Below are 19149 nucleotides of genomic sequence, written 5' to 3' on the forward strand. Positions count from 1 at the left end.
GTTGAAATGTCCGTCTGTCCCCACGCTCTGTAAAATATTTGTATTTATTTTGTGTCAATATCTAGTTGGGGATATGTTTAACACGAAAAGTTGCATTTAGCGGGACTTTTACCGTCTGAATAATCCTCAAAACCGGGCTTTCTACCATGGCTTTCAAAAGAAGAATATCGAGATCACCGCGATTCTCTGGAAATGCGTGGTGACAATTGATATGAACTGTGCGCCACATGCAATGTAAGGAATGAACTATGTCAAAACTTAATTGACATTCTCATGTTAACATTTCCTATTATTTAGGTTTAATACACCGTCAGGGTATAAGTTTGCATAGAACGTAACCATGCATGTCACTGTTATACTGTGTGTGATATTGGGCGTAACTGTCACCTCTGCTAACATCACCGGTCAACATCCGGCATCGGGCACCTGTCTATGTCTAACCGGAACTAACGTTCACGCTAGAAGCTCGGGTATTTGAAATATTTGTTTCTATATTTTTTCTCTCTATATATAATACAGAGAAAAAGAAGAATGTTTAGACAGATTAATGTCGGTAATTTAATTCTTAATTTTAAAAATACAAAATAAAATTTAATGTTGAGATCATTTAAAAGAGACACATATTTTACATATATTTTGATATATATTAAGAGAGGTCCAGTAGAGAGGCGCTGAACCGGTGCTGCTAAATATATCTACGAGTCTATCTTTGTAATGCAGTAATAAAATCAAAGACTATTTAGCAATAGACACAATAAACTTCGACCTGCTGGCGGCGTATACATCTTTCAATGCAACCATTGCAGACCAAAAATCATGGACCGTAATATTCGCTATTCAGGCAGTATTTATAATTCTGAACCCCCCCCCCCCCTTAAAATTATGAATGGTTTTGTCCATCACATTGAAAGGTGGACAGGACAGGTCAATTTCATTTATTTAACGCGGTTATGATTTTAAAGCAACTCTGAAAGCTTAATGCTTTAAGCAGTCAGCTTTAATATGAAATGATCTGGGTTTTTTTATCTTTATTATTCAATATTTTGTAGTGAATGATACATCCATCACATTAAGAATTTTATTCAGCAGAATCTTCCATAACCGTATTTTTGTTGATTTAAAATCACTAAATGATAGAAATGCATTGGTTGACGGAATTGTCCCTAATGGCTTTTTACAAATTATTATTCTACTTTATATATTTAATTTACAATAATAGGAAATGTTTGTCATGTAAAAATGTACTTTTCTCTCCATTCAAGCGGGACTAAGTGGATCAATTGTTGCAACTGTGAGCAAACCAGAATGTTACAAATTCCACGGTGGTATTCTCACCAAGGACGGTTATACGTGGTACCAGCTACAGCACGTGAATGGACATGTATGTTACAGAAATGTCTAAAAAGGAGAAAAGAAAACTTGTTTATGATAACTAATATTAGTGTTGCTTCTGCTGATGCTGATGTTGTTGTTGATGATGATGTTGTTGTTGTTGTTGTTGATGATGATGATGATGATGATGATGATGATTATGATGATGATGATGATGATGATGATGAAAATTATCTCTTGAGAATGACGAAACTCAATTTTAACACAACAAAATGTTAACATCTGTGTGAAAGAGAAAATGTGTAAATTAATTATCATTGATAACATTGAAATGTATTTGGTTTTTTCAAAATAAGATTTTTTAGAGGCATATCAGTTTACATGGTGAATGTATTTTTATATGAACAGAATGCATGGGTTGCAGGCACATTCTTGTCAACATCGACAGCGTCTCATTGTTCGGGTGCCTCATCTACTTCCGGTAATAATTTTATAATACACACACTCCTTTAATGAATTAAAAATGTTGCCGTCGTCGTTCTAGTCATTTGGTTTAACATAAGTTTTCTCCGCTTGATAATCGGTACGCTCTCGTCATGTACTCTTTAACATCAACATGCCATCATTGTAATAGATTAATCGAATGTTTTCTATTTCATAAAGGATCTGGTACCTGTTCCGATGCTACAGCCAAGGATTACGCTTGTAAACTGTTGCATCTTGCGGATGCAGGAACCATCACATTGTGGAAGCAACATCCATCCGGTGTTCATGACAACGCTTACTCGTACAATAACATCAAGGACGCTTGTAACGGTCACGCTGCTTCTAGATCCCAGTACGTGTCCAAAATTACTTAAAATTAATTAAATATTTTGCTGCATGTGAGTTAATCCGCGAGTACATGTATCAACAAAATTGATCGCTTTAAAACGATTGATTTAGAGTCTTAGTACGTTCAGACAATAATATAGCTACGTCGTTGTCATCGTGTGAGGCAAACGGTTCAAAGCATTTGTATTGAAGAAGCACGCATTAAGATTCATGCTAATGTTTATTAATATTTTGAATTGCTTTAAAAGTAAAGAGGTCAAAATATACAAAAATAGCTTTTACTGCATTAGCAACGCAGTAGAATTATTGTAAGTAATACTGCAATATCGTTATTAAATCGATGATTGCTATCAAAATTGACTGTTAAACGATTATTTTTCTTATGGCCCTAGTGTTTTATGAAGGAATATCTTGAGCTTTTGTGTCCGGTTTTAATTTATGATTATAAATTATTTCAATCTTTTTTTCCTTCACGTAGGCAGAGTTATCTTTGCACCTGTTTTATATGACCGGGTCTGTATGTGGACGTGCAAAAATAGACAACAACCCCGAACGGAGTATTTGTTGTTCAAAAAGGTCTAACGGAAACGGTGTAAAATAATGTAACGTAAAAGGCAAGTTCTTGGCAGACATTGTTTCTTGACGCCTAACATTTCATTTAAGACAGAGCTGCTGCTCTTTCAACATGCTTTGACATTAGGGATTAACCAAAACGCAAGTAAAAATAGCGGTAAAATTGGTTTGCAAATATCGTGTGTATTTTTAATTTTCAGTTACACATGCTCAGAATGTCGAAGCCCTGGTGCTCCAGGGGGACACGTTTGTTTAAGTAGAAACTTACTACACTATATTTATGCTGTCCATCAAAGACTAGGCTACATTCATGTAAGTTAAGTCCTTAGCTTTTCTCTAACACTATATACATTTATTTAGTCCATCAAAGACTTGGCTACATGCAGGCAAGGAACGTCCTTAGTTTTTGACCCGTATATTTCTATAACACTAAATTTATGTAGTCCACCAAAGACTTAGCTACATTCATTTAGGTAAAGTCCTTATTTTTATGGCCATGTATGTCTCTTAGCAGATTAAATTTGAAGCTGGTCCTGTAGTAAAAAAAAAGACAAAAAGCAAATTGATCCCGTTTAAAATTCATTACTTAATTGCCTTGTAAGTGGTATTTGGAGTCTCGACACCTTGTTAGAATTTTACTGAATGTTACGGAAGAGCTGATGATAGTTCATCTTTTTAGTGGATGTGTCATTGTTTTTGGTTTGTAAATGGCACCCAAATAATAACGAATATGATCAACTTGCAATCATGAAATTAAATGGGGGGGGGGGGGGGGTAACCTTTTGAATGTCCACGAAGGGGATATGCTTTTACAGGTGATATGTTTAACCATTTGACTGTTAACGAAGAGGACGTGCTTTTACCGGAGATTTGGACATTCTAAAAGCCATAATCTATACGATTCTCATTGCTTTTGAAATTTTTGCTTCGTTAATTGTTTTAAGATTATAAAAGAGGATGCGTCTTGTTGGTTTCAGGTGAATGAAGTTGCTGGTGCATGTCACAGCTGTACATCCAAACATTATCTCGGCCGTGCTGTTGACCTTCACAACCCATCCGGACAGTCAAGTACAATGCTTAGTCTGTGCACGAGCATGGGAGGATGGGGCCAGAATGAAGGAGATCACGTGCATTGCCAGTTTACTTCATAATTTACATGTACTCTAAGAAAATAAAGCATAATCATTTCTTCCAGAAAATAAATGATGAAAAATAAATAATTGTATACATGTAGATACATACATACATATATACATTTTCATATATAACTAATTGCTTTTTTGAAAATACAAAAAGTACAGTCCCTTCAATTACAATTACATTTATTAAATATAATTACAATTAATCCTCTTCAAACCGCACCTCCAGACAGTGGGAACCTTCTGAGAACGACAGATTAATTTTCCACATGCGTTCTCATCAGCAACTCTACATAGTAGTTAACAGCAAGTAAATTATTTGTATCTCCCTTTAATTGACCACAAGGAGAAGGGCTTGATATATCAGTCAACCAACTGGTTTCATGCTATGTTTCCCAGCATAGTACATACGTACATTTTAAAGATATACAGTAAACTGGTCAAAGTGATATGGGATAATAATTATTCCTGCAATAAACGATGATAAATGTCGCATTTCACAAAAAAACTGTATTCTAGAAAAAAAATTCTCACTAAAACTATATTTTTGTTTTATCGATGGGTTGGAACTTTTCCTTTGTTCTTACTAATCCAGTATACTCAGTACACTTTTAATGAGCATTTGAAAACTATATTGCAGTACAGTTGCTTCATTGATTCATATAGGAAAAAAAACTCGACTGCTATATAGCGGTTTGAGTTTTTTCGCACCTTGTATATATCAATGTAGTTGTTTTTTCACAGAGGCTCCAATGGGACAGTGGTAACGAATTATTACGAAATTATTTTCCGCCTCTAACATTGGATGTCTTTTGTATATCTTTTTTTTGCGGCAGCAAAAACAACTTGAAAAAAACTGCCTTATCATAAATAACTGTAATGTAGCTAACGATTATCTAATTTATTTTTTTATTAAGTTATTTATTTATATTTATTTATTTATTTATTTCTATTACAAAAAAAAAGAAAACATTATATCATTGCGATAAAATAGTTAAAGTATATGAAACTCGTAAGTTACGAAGATATAACACTTGCTGGGTCGACATCTTGGGATGTTTCTGCAAAAAATTGTCTCGGCCTAACGGCCTCGCCATTTTTTAGCAGAAGCATCCCTTGATGTCGCCCGCCAGGTGTTATATCCTCATAACTAACTCGTTTCATGTACTTTAACTATTACTAATCGGTAAACAACAAGGAAGTGAACGAACATTTTTAAGGCTCATCTACTTGAATAAACTACTTTTTAACCTTGTTAGTTTAAACAATATTTTATTAATAATTCACACATTTACATAATGAAGTACATAAAATAAAATTTACGGATTGAGTTGAAAGTTTGTAAAGCTTTTTTGAAAACTCTCTCCGTAATCAGTTTTTAACAAATTACAAATAATGGTAACAAAATATAAATATCTAAACTAAACTAAACATATCATATCGACTTGCTTTCTTACTATACATACTATGTTTATGTCAAGTATTCATGAACTAAATTTAAGATACATTTCTGTTAGATTAGAGGTATAAGCACGAGTATGAATTCATTTTTAAAGGGATATATTGCTTAAGTTAGTGGTTGGTCTATTAAACTAAATATGTTGAGAATATTTAATGATTAAAACATGCGCAATGAAGGAGAAGTAATAAGAGAAAAGAAGAAGAGATAGGAAACAAGAGAAAGAAAGAAAGAAAGTCACTTTACTACTATGGTAACCTTGTTTACAACAGCCGCAAATTAATATTAAATCAGTGCACCTGAAGATACGAGCCCTCCAATCATGGAACTGTTTATTTGTCAGTCAATAAAAATTTTCATTTTTTTAAAGATGGTAATTGCTTTTGTCAAGATTAGAGGATAGAGAAAATAATTTTTAATATTTAAAGGTTGTTAGGTTTAAAGAAACTCCATACGCCTTAAAAGATTTCCGACATAGATGAATTCATGCACTACAGACCGGAATATATCAAACAATTATAAAACATTTGTGCTCAGAAATAAATTGAAATTGGTATTTTTTATGTGCAATTATGAGTTTGATTTGAGTGAAAAGCGTTGTAACGGTTTTATGTTTTTTGTCCATTTTTCACAATTAGAATAATGATGCAGAGCAAGACAATGAGCAAATGAATTTGAAATTTTGCACACAATTTGTTGGTTTAGACCTACATCACATGGAACACAAATCTCGCAAAATTATTTTCAGTCCCGTCATGTCAAACAACAACAACAACAAAAATCTCATTGGAGTCCCTTTAACACGTGCTATCTTACGATTCATACATTTAACTTGGTATTGTAAAGTCATCAAAAGTGTCTGCTTTTGTAAAGATGACCGACTTTAAATTGTCCTATTAAAGGGATATTATATCCACGAAGTTGCATATCTAAAACTGAAAATTGCCAGGTATCAGTTACATCATAACCTGAATACGGGCTAAATGTCGTCATTGATAAATGTAGATGGTTGTTTAACAAATATCGTGTTGCCTTAAAGTGTATAATTCTATTTATCTGTTACAAAATTTATTCATTGCTTGAAATTTAAATAAAGAATACTTCCGCAATGCTAGTCTTAATAACTATAATAATAATTACCTTATTTTTATTGCGCCCTTCTAAAAAATAAAATGTTTAAAGGCGCTTAACAATAAAATTTTAAACATTTACATTGACTTAAAAAATGTAATGATTATAATAACATACATATATATTTACATTTACTTAATATAAAAAATCCAATATATGATATAAAAGTCTAACCCACAGTTGATCGTACAAAAAGAAAATGATAAAAAATACATGCAGACTTAAAAATAAAATGTAAAGAAAGGTTAAAACTATTACAGTTTAACAAGTACAAATCAAGATAAAACAACTGAAATTTAAACAAAATTTGATAAAATTCATCAATAATTGAACAGATTATTATATTTCAAATGTGTACACAGATCTCTCTCTTAGAACAAAAGACAGCTCAGCAATGCACAGTGATAAAAAATACAGCACATTTAGTTACTATACATTTTCAGGATTTGTTTAAAAAATTATTCAAAATATCTAATGTTTGTGAGTCTCTGATACTATCTGGGAGAGCTTTCCACAGTTTTGGTTCAACGAAAGAGAAACTTCGTTCATCATATCTTACAGTCCTACTTTTGTGAACAACAAGTTGCTTTGAAGAGTTCGTTTATCTTAAGCTTTTTGTTGGTTGAAATAACTTCAGTAAATGTGTAATGTAAATTGGTGACTGGTCATGTAGGACTTTGTAAGTTTGCACAGGAATTCTAAAGTCCACTCGATTAACCAAAGAAATCCATTATAGCTCCTTCAATACTTGAGTTTTATGTTCAAATCTGAATGTTCTTGTGATGATGTGGTGAAGATGTTTTACTTTATTGCTGCGCGCCCACAGGCGCGAAGCTATTTGTGTTTACTATTTTTTTGTCCATGGACCTGATTTTTATCAATTAATGGCTTCGATTTAAACCTAAAAATAAATTCGGAAGTACGATTTCCTTTCTATTTCTGTCATGTAAAGTCATATATTGCACCCCCCCCCCTTCGGTGATTTGCAGCATGTCATATTAATGAATGAGAACGGGAACAAAGCTTTAAATATATATAACTTGAACATTGAGAATGTCCGAAAATCTATTTATAGAAAGTAGTTTAATTAACCGCTATGGTAATTGAAAAGAACTGGAGAGGTATGCAGAATGAAATGCAAACATATTCAGCCATATAGTGAACCCTTTATAACAATTTTATCAAAAAAATAAAGTAAATTAATAGCTCCCCTGATTATTTAAATCGACCCTGGTGTCCCGCAATTTTGCTATTAGAAGTTGATTCCATTTTGTTTGAAGGCATTTGGTTTGATGGTGGTTTGAGTGAAATGCTGATTTCCCGAATACTGCGACATGCATTTTAACAGTAGAAAATTTCGTTGAGGTGTTATGGGTTTATTGATAGGAATGTTAACACACTGCTGGGTCACATGAGAATTTTGAAGCAATCAGTAGATGTTTCAAATTTCACCATTTTCGTGTTAAATGTTGAATCCTGCTTAAGCCGGTTTTAGGGGAGAGTAGACGTTAACTTGCACTTTCCCGAACCGTCTATAAACAGGCTTAACCAAACCGAGCCTGCAACATTTTACAAGTTTGCCTTTAGAGATTCTGCTTTTCTCTATTTTACATCAGTTAATATCAAGGAAGTATGACACCGCATTCATTTTGACAAAATATTTAATTTCTGTTGAATGAAATAGAAAACCACTACTTAATCGTTTCAATGGTTGAACTCTTTCCGTTGTAAGTGATGTAGTATTGTCATATACATGTATATTCTGAATTCAAGTTACTATATTATTATGATTGACATAGGGAAAATTAAACGGAAAGAGCAACAATATTTCATTTTAGTACAAAAGATATATCACTTAATTTTTTTCGTTAAACAAGGTTTTGTTTGCTAGGGGTTTCATTTCAGTGCATTCAACATTCTACAAAATAATGGATGCTGTTTTTCAAACCTTGGTTATGATGTTTGTTATTGAATGGTCTTCATTTCTGTTAAAGTAAGCGATATTATAAGTTGCTCTTATAAATCTGTGTGTAGACGGTGCTGCCAATGACGTACACTTCCTGTAAGTTAAGTTGTCTTCCTTTTCGATATAGTTTTGCTTTCTGTCAGAAAGCAATTTCATTTTTACTTTGTTTCCTTTGAACTGATTGCAAGGCGTTCAACCCACATCACTATTTCGGTACCGTACAGAACAGAACAGGAAATAATTCTATGTCAGTTTGTTCATAGTACATCATCACTGCAATATAAATACACAAATTTAAAAGATTTCAAGTTTCTATTTAACAAAACACATAGGATTTACTTTAAAGTATTGAATTTCATGTAAAGCCGGAAAATGAACATTTATGGATTAAAAGAATATCATTAACACTTATAAAACAATTTGCTAAGCAGAGTATAAACATATTTGATACAACAAATCAATTGAAATTTGAGTATAAATTTGTAACAAAATATCGCAAGGCAGTCGGAAGGACAGCTTATACCCCTTCCGCAATGAGCATAAATGTGTACTTCTTGACCTTTTACCAACCATGACCTTGACGCTGTGCCATGTATATCAAAAGCACATTGTCTCACGATAGTGATTATTTGTACCAATTTATTTAAAACCTTCCATAAAGTCAAACAATTATGGGGAGCATATAACATTGACCTAAGGGTTGTAACCTGAATGATGAGCTCTGCAGATTGTGTCATGGTGGGGATCATTCGTGCCAAATATTTTTAAAACCTTTGAATTGTCAATACATTATACAGCGGACATGAAAACTAAATGTTTTATCTTGGACCTTTGAGTGTGACCCTGACCTTTAGCTTGTGGCTTGATTATTGTGCTCTACAAATAGTGTCATAATGGTAATCATTTCTGCCAAGTAATCTTAAAAAACATTGCAGCGGTTTAAATGTTATGATGCGGACACTAAGTGTGACATTGACCTTTGAGATAGCAACCCAGTTGTTGCAGTCTGCACATCGTTTTATCATGAAGATAATTTGTGCAAAGTTATTTAAAAAAAATCAGCGGTTTTAAAGAAAGTTATGGAGCGGACACGAAATGTTGACTTTTTTGTCATGAAATGAAGACTTTTTAACATTTGACCTTTAAGTGTGACATTGACCTTATGGGTAGGAACCAAATCATTGCGCTCTGCAAATCGTCTCGTTATGGTGATCACTTGTGCAAAATTATTCAAACGACTGATGTCATGCTATGTTTCCTGGCATAATACATCCGTTTATCGAAAAGTTATACTGTAAACGAGGCAAAGTGGTATGGGATAATCATAATAATAATGCTAATACTAATAATAACTACTACTACTACTGCTGCTACTGCTGCTACAACTGCTGCTGCTGCTGCTGCTACTGCTGCTGCTACTGCTACTGCTACTACTGCTGCTACTACTGCTGATACTACTGCTACTACTGCTGCTGCTTCTACTGCTAATGCTACTACTGCTACTGCTACTGCTGCTGCTACTGCTGCTGCTTCTACTGCTAATGCTACTACTGCTACTGCTACTACTACTACTGCTACTGCTACTGCTACTGCTACTGCTACTGCTACTGCTACTGCTACTGCTACTGCTACTGCTACTGCTACTGCTACTGCTACTGCTACTGCTACTGCTACTGCTACTACTACTTACTACTACTACTACTACTACTACTACTACTACTACTACTGCTATTTCTATTACTACTACTACTACTACTACTACTACAACAACAACTACTACTACCACTACTGCTCCTACTACTGCTACTGCTAATGCTACTACTACTACTACTACTACTACTACTACTACTACTACTACTACTACTACTCCTACTACTACTACTACTGCTACTACTACTGCTATAGCTGCTGCTGCTACTACTGCTACTGCTTCTGCTACTGCTACTGTTACTACTACTACTACTTCTACTACTACTTCTACTACTACTACTACTTCTACTACTACTTCTACTACTACTACTACTACTACTACTTCTACTACTACTACTACTACTACTACTACTATGAAATCAGTGCACCTGAAGATCTGTGTCGTCCGATCATGGTACTGTTAACTTTTCAGTCAATAAATATTTTCATTTTCTTAAAGATAGGGAAGTCAATTTATAATATTTTAGGGTTTAAAGGGTTAAAGGAACTCCACTGATGTCCATACGCCTAAAACCATCATTAGACATTAAATTTCCGACATAGATCAAATCCTTCACTACAAATCGGAAAATATGCAAACAATATTTTGAAATATCATGCCTAGAAAATAAATTGAAATTCGTATCTTAATGTGCAATTACATCTGATTTGAATGAAAAGCATTGTAACGCTTTTACTATTTTTATTGTCTTTTTTCAATATTGGAATACTTATTCTTTGAGAAAAAAAGTATGAACAAGTTTGCACGAAATTAACTGGTTAAGAACTTCACCACATGAAAAATAAATCTCGGAAAATTATTTCCAGTCCCGTCATGTCCAAAAAGAAAAAAAAAAGGAGCGAAAAAATAACCCCTCATTGGAGTCCCATTATAACGTAATGTGCTATCTTACGAATGTAATCAATCTTCATACTTTCAACTTGGTATTGTACAATAAAAACTGTAAAAAATAATTGTGAAGATGACCCACTAAACATTCTACTTTTTAAGGGATATTAAATCCAGGATGTTGCATATCTTAAACTTAAATTCGACACGTATTCGTTACGCTATAAGTTGTAAATGGGTTAAATGTTGTCAAATGTAGTGTGATAAATGTACTAGGTGATTGTTTAACAAATATCGTATCCCCTTTAATCTTATAATGCTGGTTATATACCTGTGGCAAAAATTATATATTATTTGACATACAAATAAAGAATACTTTCGAAATGCTTGAAAATTGAGAATTGAGAATAACACTTCTTATAAATTGCCTTAAAATGAATAATTGCTTAACGGATAAAACCATACTTAAATCAGAAAAAAGCTTTTTGATCCAGAAAACATGTTATTGTGTTTACGTACAATAATTCCTGGATAATCAACGACGATATTATAGAAGCAACATTATTTTGCATTTGATAAATGTCATAAAAATATCATATATGGTCCTGCTATATACCCTTAATTACATTTCATTTTATCTATTGTATTGTTCACATATAGTACAACATATATTTTAATTTTTGGAGCAAAAGGGACATATCAGTTGAGAAAAGCATTAAGTTTATCGATTTAATAGAAGTTTTAAGGTAGTTAGATGTTTATAATGGGATATCATATTTACACACAGTACTAAAATAACCAGACGAATAGATACAGTTTAGTTTCAATTACAATATATCATCCAAAAAGGTTAAATTATAGGCCCCAGACATGAATTAACATTTCTTCCTTAATAAGAGGCTCACATTATTTTATATTGTTTAAAATGGTTTTAGATCATGTTAGATGCTTATCACTTATTTGAAGAAAATAGCACTGACTGTGCAATTATGTGCTATTACAGAAACACAATGTAAATAAAGTCAGATTTTAACTTCAGAAACCTATCTTAACTCTACTAATTCCGTATAGGCAACAGAAGCAAACGATTATTCTGGTAAATGACCAATGTACTGGACATATTCGGTAAAAAAAGATAACTCCTACGTAGCCTAATCAAGAATGTATAACTCCCACGTAATACTTTATAAGTCCGTAATATCTATGTTATTTATAAACTGTTACTCACAAACCAATATGTTATTTATATAATATCACCATCCTTTAGTAAAATACTGTAACTCTCGGCTAACGCCTGGAGTATCAATATTTTCCTAGGGATGATATTTTACCATTACTCACAGACCCATGTGTTATTTCTATAAAATCATCCTTTAGTAAAATACTGTAAATTTCGGATAACGCCTGGAGTATCAATATTTTCCTCGGGATGATATTTTACCATTACTCAAATATCCATGTGTTATTTATATGTTTAATATATCCCCGGTAGTCAGGCAATCAACCAGTATATTAAATGTACAAAAACAAATTATACCAATATGAATAAACGTTTTCTGTTTATTTTCAACGGCTAAAATTTATATAATTCGAACAATAAATTTGTTTTCAGAACGTAAGGTCATCATTGATCATACGATGATTAACTCGACGTTACGATTTTAAATGCACATAACACTATTTGTCATTTAAATGCATTTTTAAATTTCTTGTATTCGAAAATTACGTCAACATGCAATTACTGATTGTTTATAAGTAAAATTTAAGATTGTGTCAATATCGTATGCTTTTAATCTTGTCTGGTAGGTATAAAGTGGACCGAAACCTTATTGTGATATTAGTAATGTATAATTATGCTCTTTAATCTTTATTAATACGGAATGTGTACCGTGTGTTTCGAGTATGGTTTGAAATCACTCTGTCCTAACAATAGGTTTTCTATTAAAAAGTTAAGAGGGGCAATAATGTGAGTAGTATAGAAATGATGACGCACAAGATCGCCAAGAAAATTGTGGACATGGCTAAAATGGCCTATGATCGATCGTAAGATAACGGAATATTTCTGTTTCGTAAAATATTACATTCAATTTTGCGAACATAAACTAGTGCTGTAAAAAGAAAAGTAAATACTCGTATTAGCTTACAATTGAAATGACTGTTTAAATGTTATGTATGATAACTAGGCGTCACATGACAAGAGGGGTACGAGGAGGTAAGATGAGGAAATGAGGAGCGTTGGGAAGGCAAAACAACTGTGGAGATAGAGATGAAGTGCACAACAGTTGTAATTCGTACTAAATAAAGAAAAAGATCCAACCGTTTTACACCGAAGGAAATCCTATATTAAGACCAACTCTTTATTAAGGCAACTTTGTATAAGAACCACAGGTGGTGAGTGGTCTTGTTAGTGGGGTTCTAATGTAATCAGTCTACAAGGACACTTCTGTAAGTGTTTTTCATATCCTATTTAAAAATAGTTTGAAACCAATATCACACTGATGCATCACTATCAACGTCTTTATCAAAACGTTGGCTTAATACTACAAACCCGTATGTCATTTTTTGTCATTTTTAGAAAATCGCATTTGAAAGTTTGAACTGTAATAACTTTTTAATGATAAACCGTATAAAGATAAACTTTTCAGTGAATTTAGGAATCTGTATGTTATACATATATACCAAATTTTATTTCTGTGCATACAATTTTAAAGCTAAAATCTCAAATAATTTGTTTCAATTTTTCATAATAAAAAAAGAAAACACATACATGTTCTGAATTCTAAAACCCCATTCGGGAGATACTGGGTTGTTGGCAAAACATTCAGGTCATTTCTACACCATTAAAGTGACATACGGGGTTCTAAGTGAAATATTTGAAGCAAAATTGACTAAGTGTAATAATTTTCGGCTGGAATCATAGCACAATTCAAGTAAAAAATATCATTAACTTCTCATTCTGTGTAAAATATTACACGTCTGTTTGAAAATCAATGCTACTATCAAGTAATATCCATATCAATTTTTCAAAAGTATGCACTTGTTATGTTACATGTTTATCAACCGTGGGTATCCAACGATGCGTTTCTGTTACATACCTATGTTGCTATAATGTTTCAATTTTTGATTTAGAGTGTACATCAAGTAGATGCTTTTCGTGCTTTAGAAAACAGCGATGAATCTGAAACAATTTATCCTGATTGCATCTAGATGTAAACAGAGTGGTATTTTGTCTTCCATTCAAGAATATTTAATAGCTATAACTTCATGAATGATCAAAATGCAAATGGAAAAAAAGCTTCAGCTACAATGTATATAGCCAATGAGTATCCTATCAAAAAGTGTTAAAACTTGAAAATAAGAAGCTTTCGGGGAAACAAAAAAATTATAGTACTCATCGAGGCTGTCCGAAATGGTAATTATCCGAATAAATGTAGTATTTACATATTCATCTATTCAAGGCAATTTCTATATAATTCAAAATGATGTTAGAGCTATACAAACTAAATCATCAATATATAAAAATTCAATTTTTGATACTGTACAGTACACACATATTGAGATTTTTTGCTCGATTGTGTGCACATTATACATGTAATACACCCCTGATGAAGGCATAATACGTCGAAAGTACTTGGGTATTTATACTTTAGCACTGTATGAACGTTTATTTCTCCAAATTATATATATATATATAATATATATATATATATATATATATATATATATATATATATATATATATATATATATATATATATATATATATATATATATATACACAGTAAGGTAATATACTATAATTATCTTTAAATTAATCACTAAAGGTTTTTCAAATATTTGGTTGTAATAAAGTAGGCAGCAATTACAGATATGTCATGTATCACGTGGTACAAAATAAGAAAGATTGATTGGACGAGAAGTTACTGGAGTCTAGAATTAAAGTTTGATGTAAATAGCGAGTTACGGGTTTGTGGAATTGGAAATAAACATATTTATTTTAGTTCTTAGTACAACTACATATTAAGTATGTTCACTGTGAAGAGCTCACTGAGACGATAAAAAAATGATATTAAAATCTCAATTTTGCCAAAAATTGAGTTACGGGGTTGTAGAATTAACCCGACGAAAAGTGAGGAGGAATCCTTTGGTCATTCAGTTTTATACCTGTTGAATAATTGTGATGCTTTCCTCTTCTTGGGTATTTTCCTTTAACGTTCTGTCGGTAACTGATCTCTTCTGTTTAGGATTTTTATCATTTATATTTCGAGAAAAACCGTTTAACATAACTTTGGAGCCCTTTAATTGCTTCTGTTTTGTGCCAGTTTATTTCATCCGTTGTCATTTCATATGTTCATTACAGGCTCGCAAAAACTTGTGGAAATGTGCACTTCATCTCTATCTTCACAGTTACATGTTTTGCCTTCCCAACGCTCATCATTTTCTCATTTTACCTCCCTACACCCCTCTTGTCACTCCTTTCATTTTATATAGACCCTTTTTGTTTTAAAATCAGGGTATTTGATTTGTTACTTATTTGTATATCATTTTTAATACACTTTGGTAAAAATATAATGTGTGTTGAGTTATAGATTTCTTTTCCTAACTGATTAAATAGTATGCCATGATGGGTACTTAGTATGCTATTTCAGTCCAAGACACTGACCTGAACTATTCAACTGATAAATTTTCCATATGTGTCAGCTCTATTTGCTTTAAAAGAAAACAACAAATGCTGAAAAGACATATTTTAAACATCAGTTTTCCAAGGTTAGAAAAAGAAAATCTTCACACGGTACTGGTGTATGATTGAAACCATAAAGTTCATTATATATGCCAAATGCCCTTTATTACGGAGTTTTACAATATTTACTGTCATTTAATGACTCGCAATTACGACCAGGCGTTCTGATTATGTATCATTATAATTGGGACGTATTTTGTATAATCAGTGTCTTTTTACGTCTTGGGGCCTTTGTACATTATGGATGCCTTGTTAACTTTCTTAACTACTAGTGTGGTTTACATCATTCAGTATCAAGTAAGTTTCATACCACATTCCTGTTGACAAAATATTCATTTTCTCTTGAATAGAAAACCACCCCTTAATTTTTTCAACGTAATATAAATTCAAATTTATTTTCGATGAAAAAAGGTTTTGTTCGCTAGAGGCCTCGTTTGAATTCATTTAACATTCTTTAACATAATGGAGTGTTTTTTTCAATCCTTGGTTATCGTGTTTTTATTGAAAGGGATTCATTTGTCTTTAGGTAAGCTATAATATGAGTCACTCTTATTGATCTATGTTTAGAGTTTGCGTATGACGTGCACCTCCTTTTAAGTTAAGTTTTTTTTGTTTTCTATATATTTATTTGCTGTTAGATGAATAGTATTTCTGTCGCAGCAGTAATATGTGCTTAATTTTTAAACAGTATTCATGCATGAATGTGTAAACTGTTTGAGCTATGACAGAGGGACTGATGTCTTCCTTGTGCTTCTGTACTTGCTGCACTTGAGGACTTGCTGCACTCCTGGGTTTCCAGTGATAGCTGCAGTGTATAACGGGTACCAGTGATGCAAGATAGCTGCAGTGTATTTTAGGTGTCTGTGATGCGATATAGTTGCAGTGTATTACGGGCTTCAGAGATGCAAGATAGCTGCAGTATATCATGGGGACCAGTGATGCGAGATAGCTGCAGTATATTACGGGGACCAGTGATGCGAAATACTTGCAGAGTATTACGGGTACCAGTAACCTATCTCGCATCACTGGTACTCTTATATACTGCAGCTATCTCGCATCACTGGTACCTGTAATACACTGCAACTATCTCGCATCACTGGTCCCCGTAATATACTGCGGCTATATTACGGGTACAAGTCATGCGATATAGGTTCAGTGTAGTACGGGTACCAGTGATGCGTACAGGTACCAGTGATGAGAGATAGCTGCCAGTATATTACGGGTAACATTGATGCGAGATAGCTTCAGTATATTACGGTACCACTGATGCGAGATAGCTGGGGTGTATTGCGGGTACCAGTGATGCGAGATAGCTGCAGTATATTACGGGTACGAGTGATGCGAGATAGCTGCAGCATATTACGTGGACCAGTGATGCGAAATAGCTGCAGTCCATAACGGGCACCTGTGAAGAGATAGATGCAAGATATTACGAGGACCAGTGATGCGAAATATATGGAGTATATTACGGGGACCAGTGATGCGAGATATGTTCAGTATATTACGGGTACCAGCAGTGCGAGAAAGCTGTAGTATATCAAGGGAACCAGTGATACGAGATAGTTGCAGTGTATTACGGGTACGAGTGATGCGAGATAGCTGCCGATTATTACGGCGACCAGTAATGCGTGATAGCTGCAGATTATTACGGGGACCAGTAATGCGAGACAGCTGCAGTGTATTATGGGTACCAGTGATGCGAGATAGCTAAAATGTATTACGCGTACCAAAGATGCGAGATAGCTGCAGTATATTACGAGGACCAGTGATGCGAGATAGCTGCAGTATATTACGGGCACCAGTGAGGAGATAGGTGCAGGATATTACGGGGACCATGATGCGAGATAGGCGTAGGATATTACGGGGACTAGTGATGCGAGATAGCTGCAGTATATTACGGGCACCAGTGAGGAGATAGGTGCAGTGTATAACGAGGACCATGATGCGAAATGATACAGGATAGCACAGTGTATTAAGGTTGCCAATAATATGTGAGGTAGCTGCAGTAAAGACAGAAATTTTACAAATTTTCTGACTAATTTAGGTAGATTATAAACTTAGTTGGTACATTTATATCACGTCGATAAGGACTAGTTCATGGCTAAATACCTATAGATTTACTATGCATTGACTGGGAATACTATTAGATGATTTTGGACACGTTTCCCCATTTAATAAAATGCTCTGAGCCAGTTAAAAATGGCAGGTTAAGATAAATCTTTATTCCCTGTTTGGGGTTTTTTTCCTATTTTTTTTTTTAGTTTTAGGAAACGATTTGAAGAAACAAAGTCCCAGTTAAGATTGAACAATTCCTATTTAAAATGAAAATGTTCTTAGTTGGTTTTTGTAAACGTACCAAAGTGGCCATTAGGATTTCGAAACTCCTTTAATATGTGTTAATTTTTTAATTCAACAAGGACGTCTTTCTTTCTTTTTTTCATGTTTAAAATATAAACACCTTTTTTTCTGCATAACATTAACGTTTTAACTCCATTTAATGTGATATTTTACACCATACCTAGGGAAATTTTGCCATCATATGCTTTGACTTTGTTGACTCGACTTATCCTTCCAGAAGTAGAAAAGGTAACTAAGTGGGCTACAAAATAAAATTGAGCTGCCGATGAAAGACAACTGATGGGTTATGCCACTTACTTTACTGCTTAGTTTGTTTTTGTAAATATACCAAAGTGGCCATTAGGCTTTCGAAACTCCTTTAATATGTGTTAATTTTTTAATTCAACAAGGACGTCTTTCTTTCTTTTTTTCATGTTTAAAATATAAACACCTTTTTTTCTGCATAACATTAACGTTTTAACTCCATTTAATGTGATATTTTACACCATACCTAGGGAAATTTTGCCATCATATGCTTTGACTTTGTTGACTCGACTTATCCTTCCAGAAGTAGAAAAGGTAACTAAGTGGGCTACAAAAAAAATTGAGCTGCCGATGAAAGACAACTGATGGGTTATGCCACTTACTTTACTGCTCTTAAATGTTTGAATGATATTGTATGGTGGCTGATTTGAGCCATTTGTGTTTTCGCCTCGCGACCCCACCAAACGAAAGGTCCAGCATTAAGAAGTTAAAATGCGGAGCGAAAACACGCTTATTAGCGGGGTCGCGGAGCAAGATTTAAGAAATAAAATGACGGGGGCTCGTCAAACGCCCCCGCGTAATAGCGTGTTTTCGCTCAGCGCCACCTTCATTATAACCTATTAAAATTTCGACTTTTCGCGTGGTGTGATCACAGGGCGAAAACATGAGTGTCATAAATAAGCCACCATATATGTGTTTTTTTGTTTGTGTGTGAGATGAAAGCATAAATTTCATCGAGTGAGCTTTAAAATTCAGTTTTCTTGCGAGTGGCTTAGCATTGACACTGCAGTACACGTTTTATTTATTTCATTTTTTGTCTCTAAAAAGACACGA

General features: G+C 33.5%; 1 protein-coding gene across 1 annotated transcript; it reads left to right on the forward strand.

Annotated features, from left to right (window-relative positions):
* Nucleotides 1-281: 281 nt before the first annotated feature.
* LOC132721017 (uncharacterized) lies at nt 282-3964 on the forward strand. Its single transcript, XM_060705265.1, has 6 exons — nt 282-470; nt 1263-1381; nt 1741-1813; nt 1996-2170; nt 2940-3051; nt 3717-3964. The coding sequence occupies exons 1-6, from the start codon at nt 341-343 to the stop codon at nt 3888-3890; spliced, it is 783 nt and encodes a 260-aa protein (XP_060561248.1). The 5' UTR covers nt 282-340; the 3' UTR covers nt 3891-3964.
* Nucleotides 3965-19149: the final 15185 nt, after the last annotated feature.

This window comes from Ruditapes philippinarum, unplaced genomic scaffold (genome assembly GCF_026571515.1).
Source record: "Ruditapes philippinarum isolate M1 unplaced genomic scaffold, ASM2657151v2 ctg1178_1_1_1_1, whole genome shotgun sequence".
Classification (NCBI taxonomy): Eukaryota; Metazoa; Mollusca; class Bivalvia; order Venerida; family Veneridae; genus Ruditapes; species Ruditapes philippinarum.

Coding starts and splice junctions, on each gene's coding strand:
- LOC132721017 (XM_060705265.1), top strand. CDS start 341: ATGCATGTCACTGTTATACTGTGTGTGATATTGGGCGTAACTGTCACC. Junction 471..1,262: donor CGTTCACGCTAGAAGCTCGG/GTATTTGAAATA, acceptor TCTCCATTCAAG/CGGGACTAAGTGGATCAATT. Junction 2,171..2,939: donor CACGCTGCTTCTAGATCCCA/GTACGTGTCCAA, acceptor TTTAATTTTCAG/TTACACATGCTCAGAATGTC.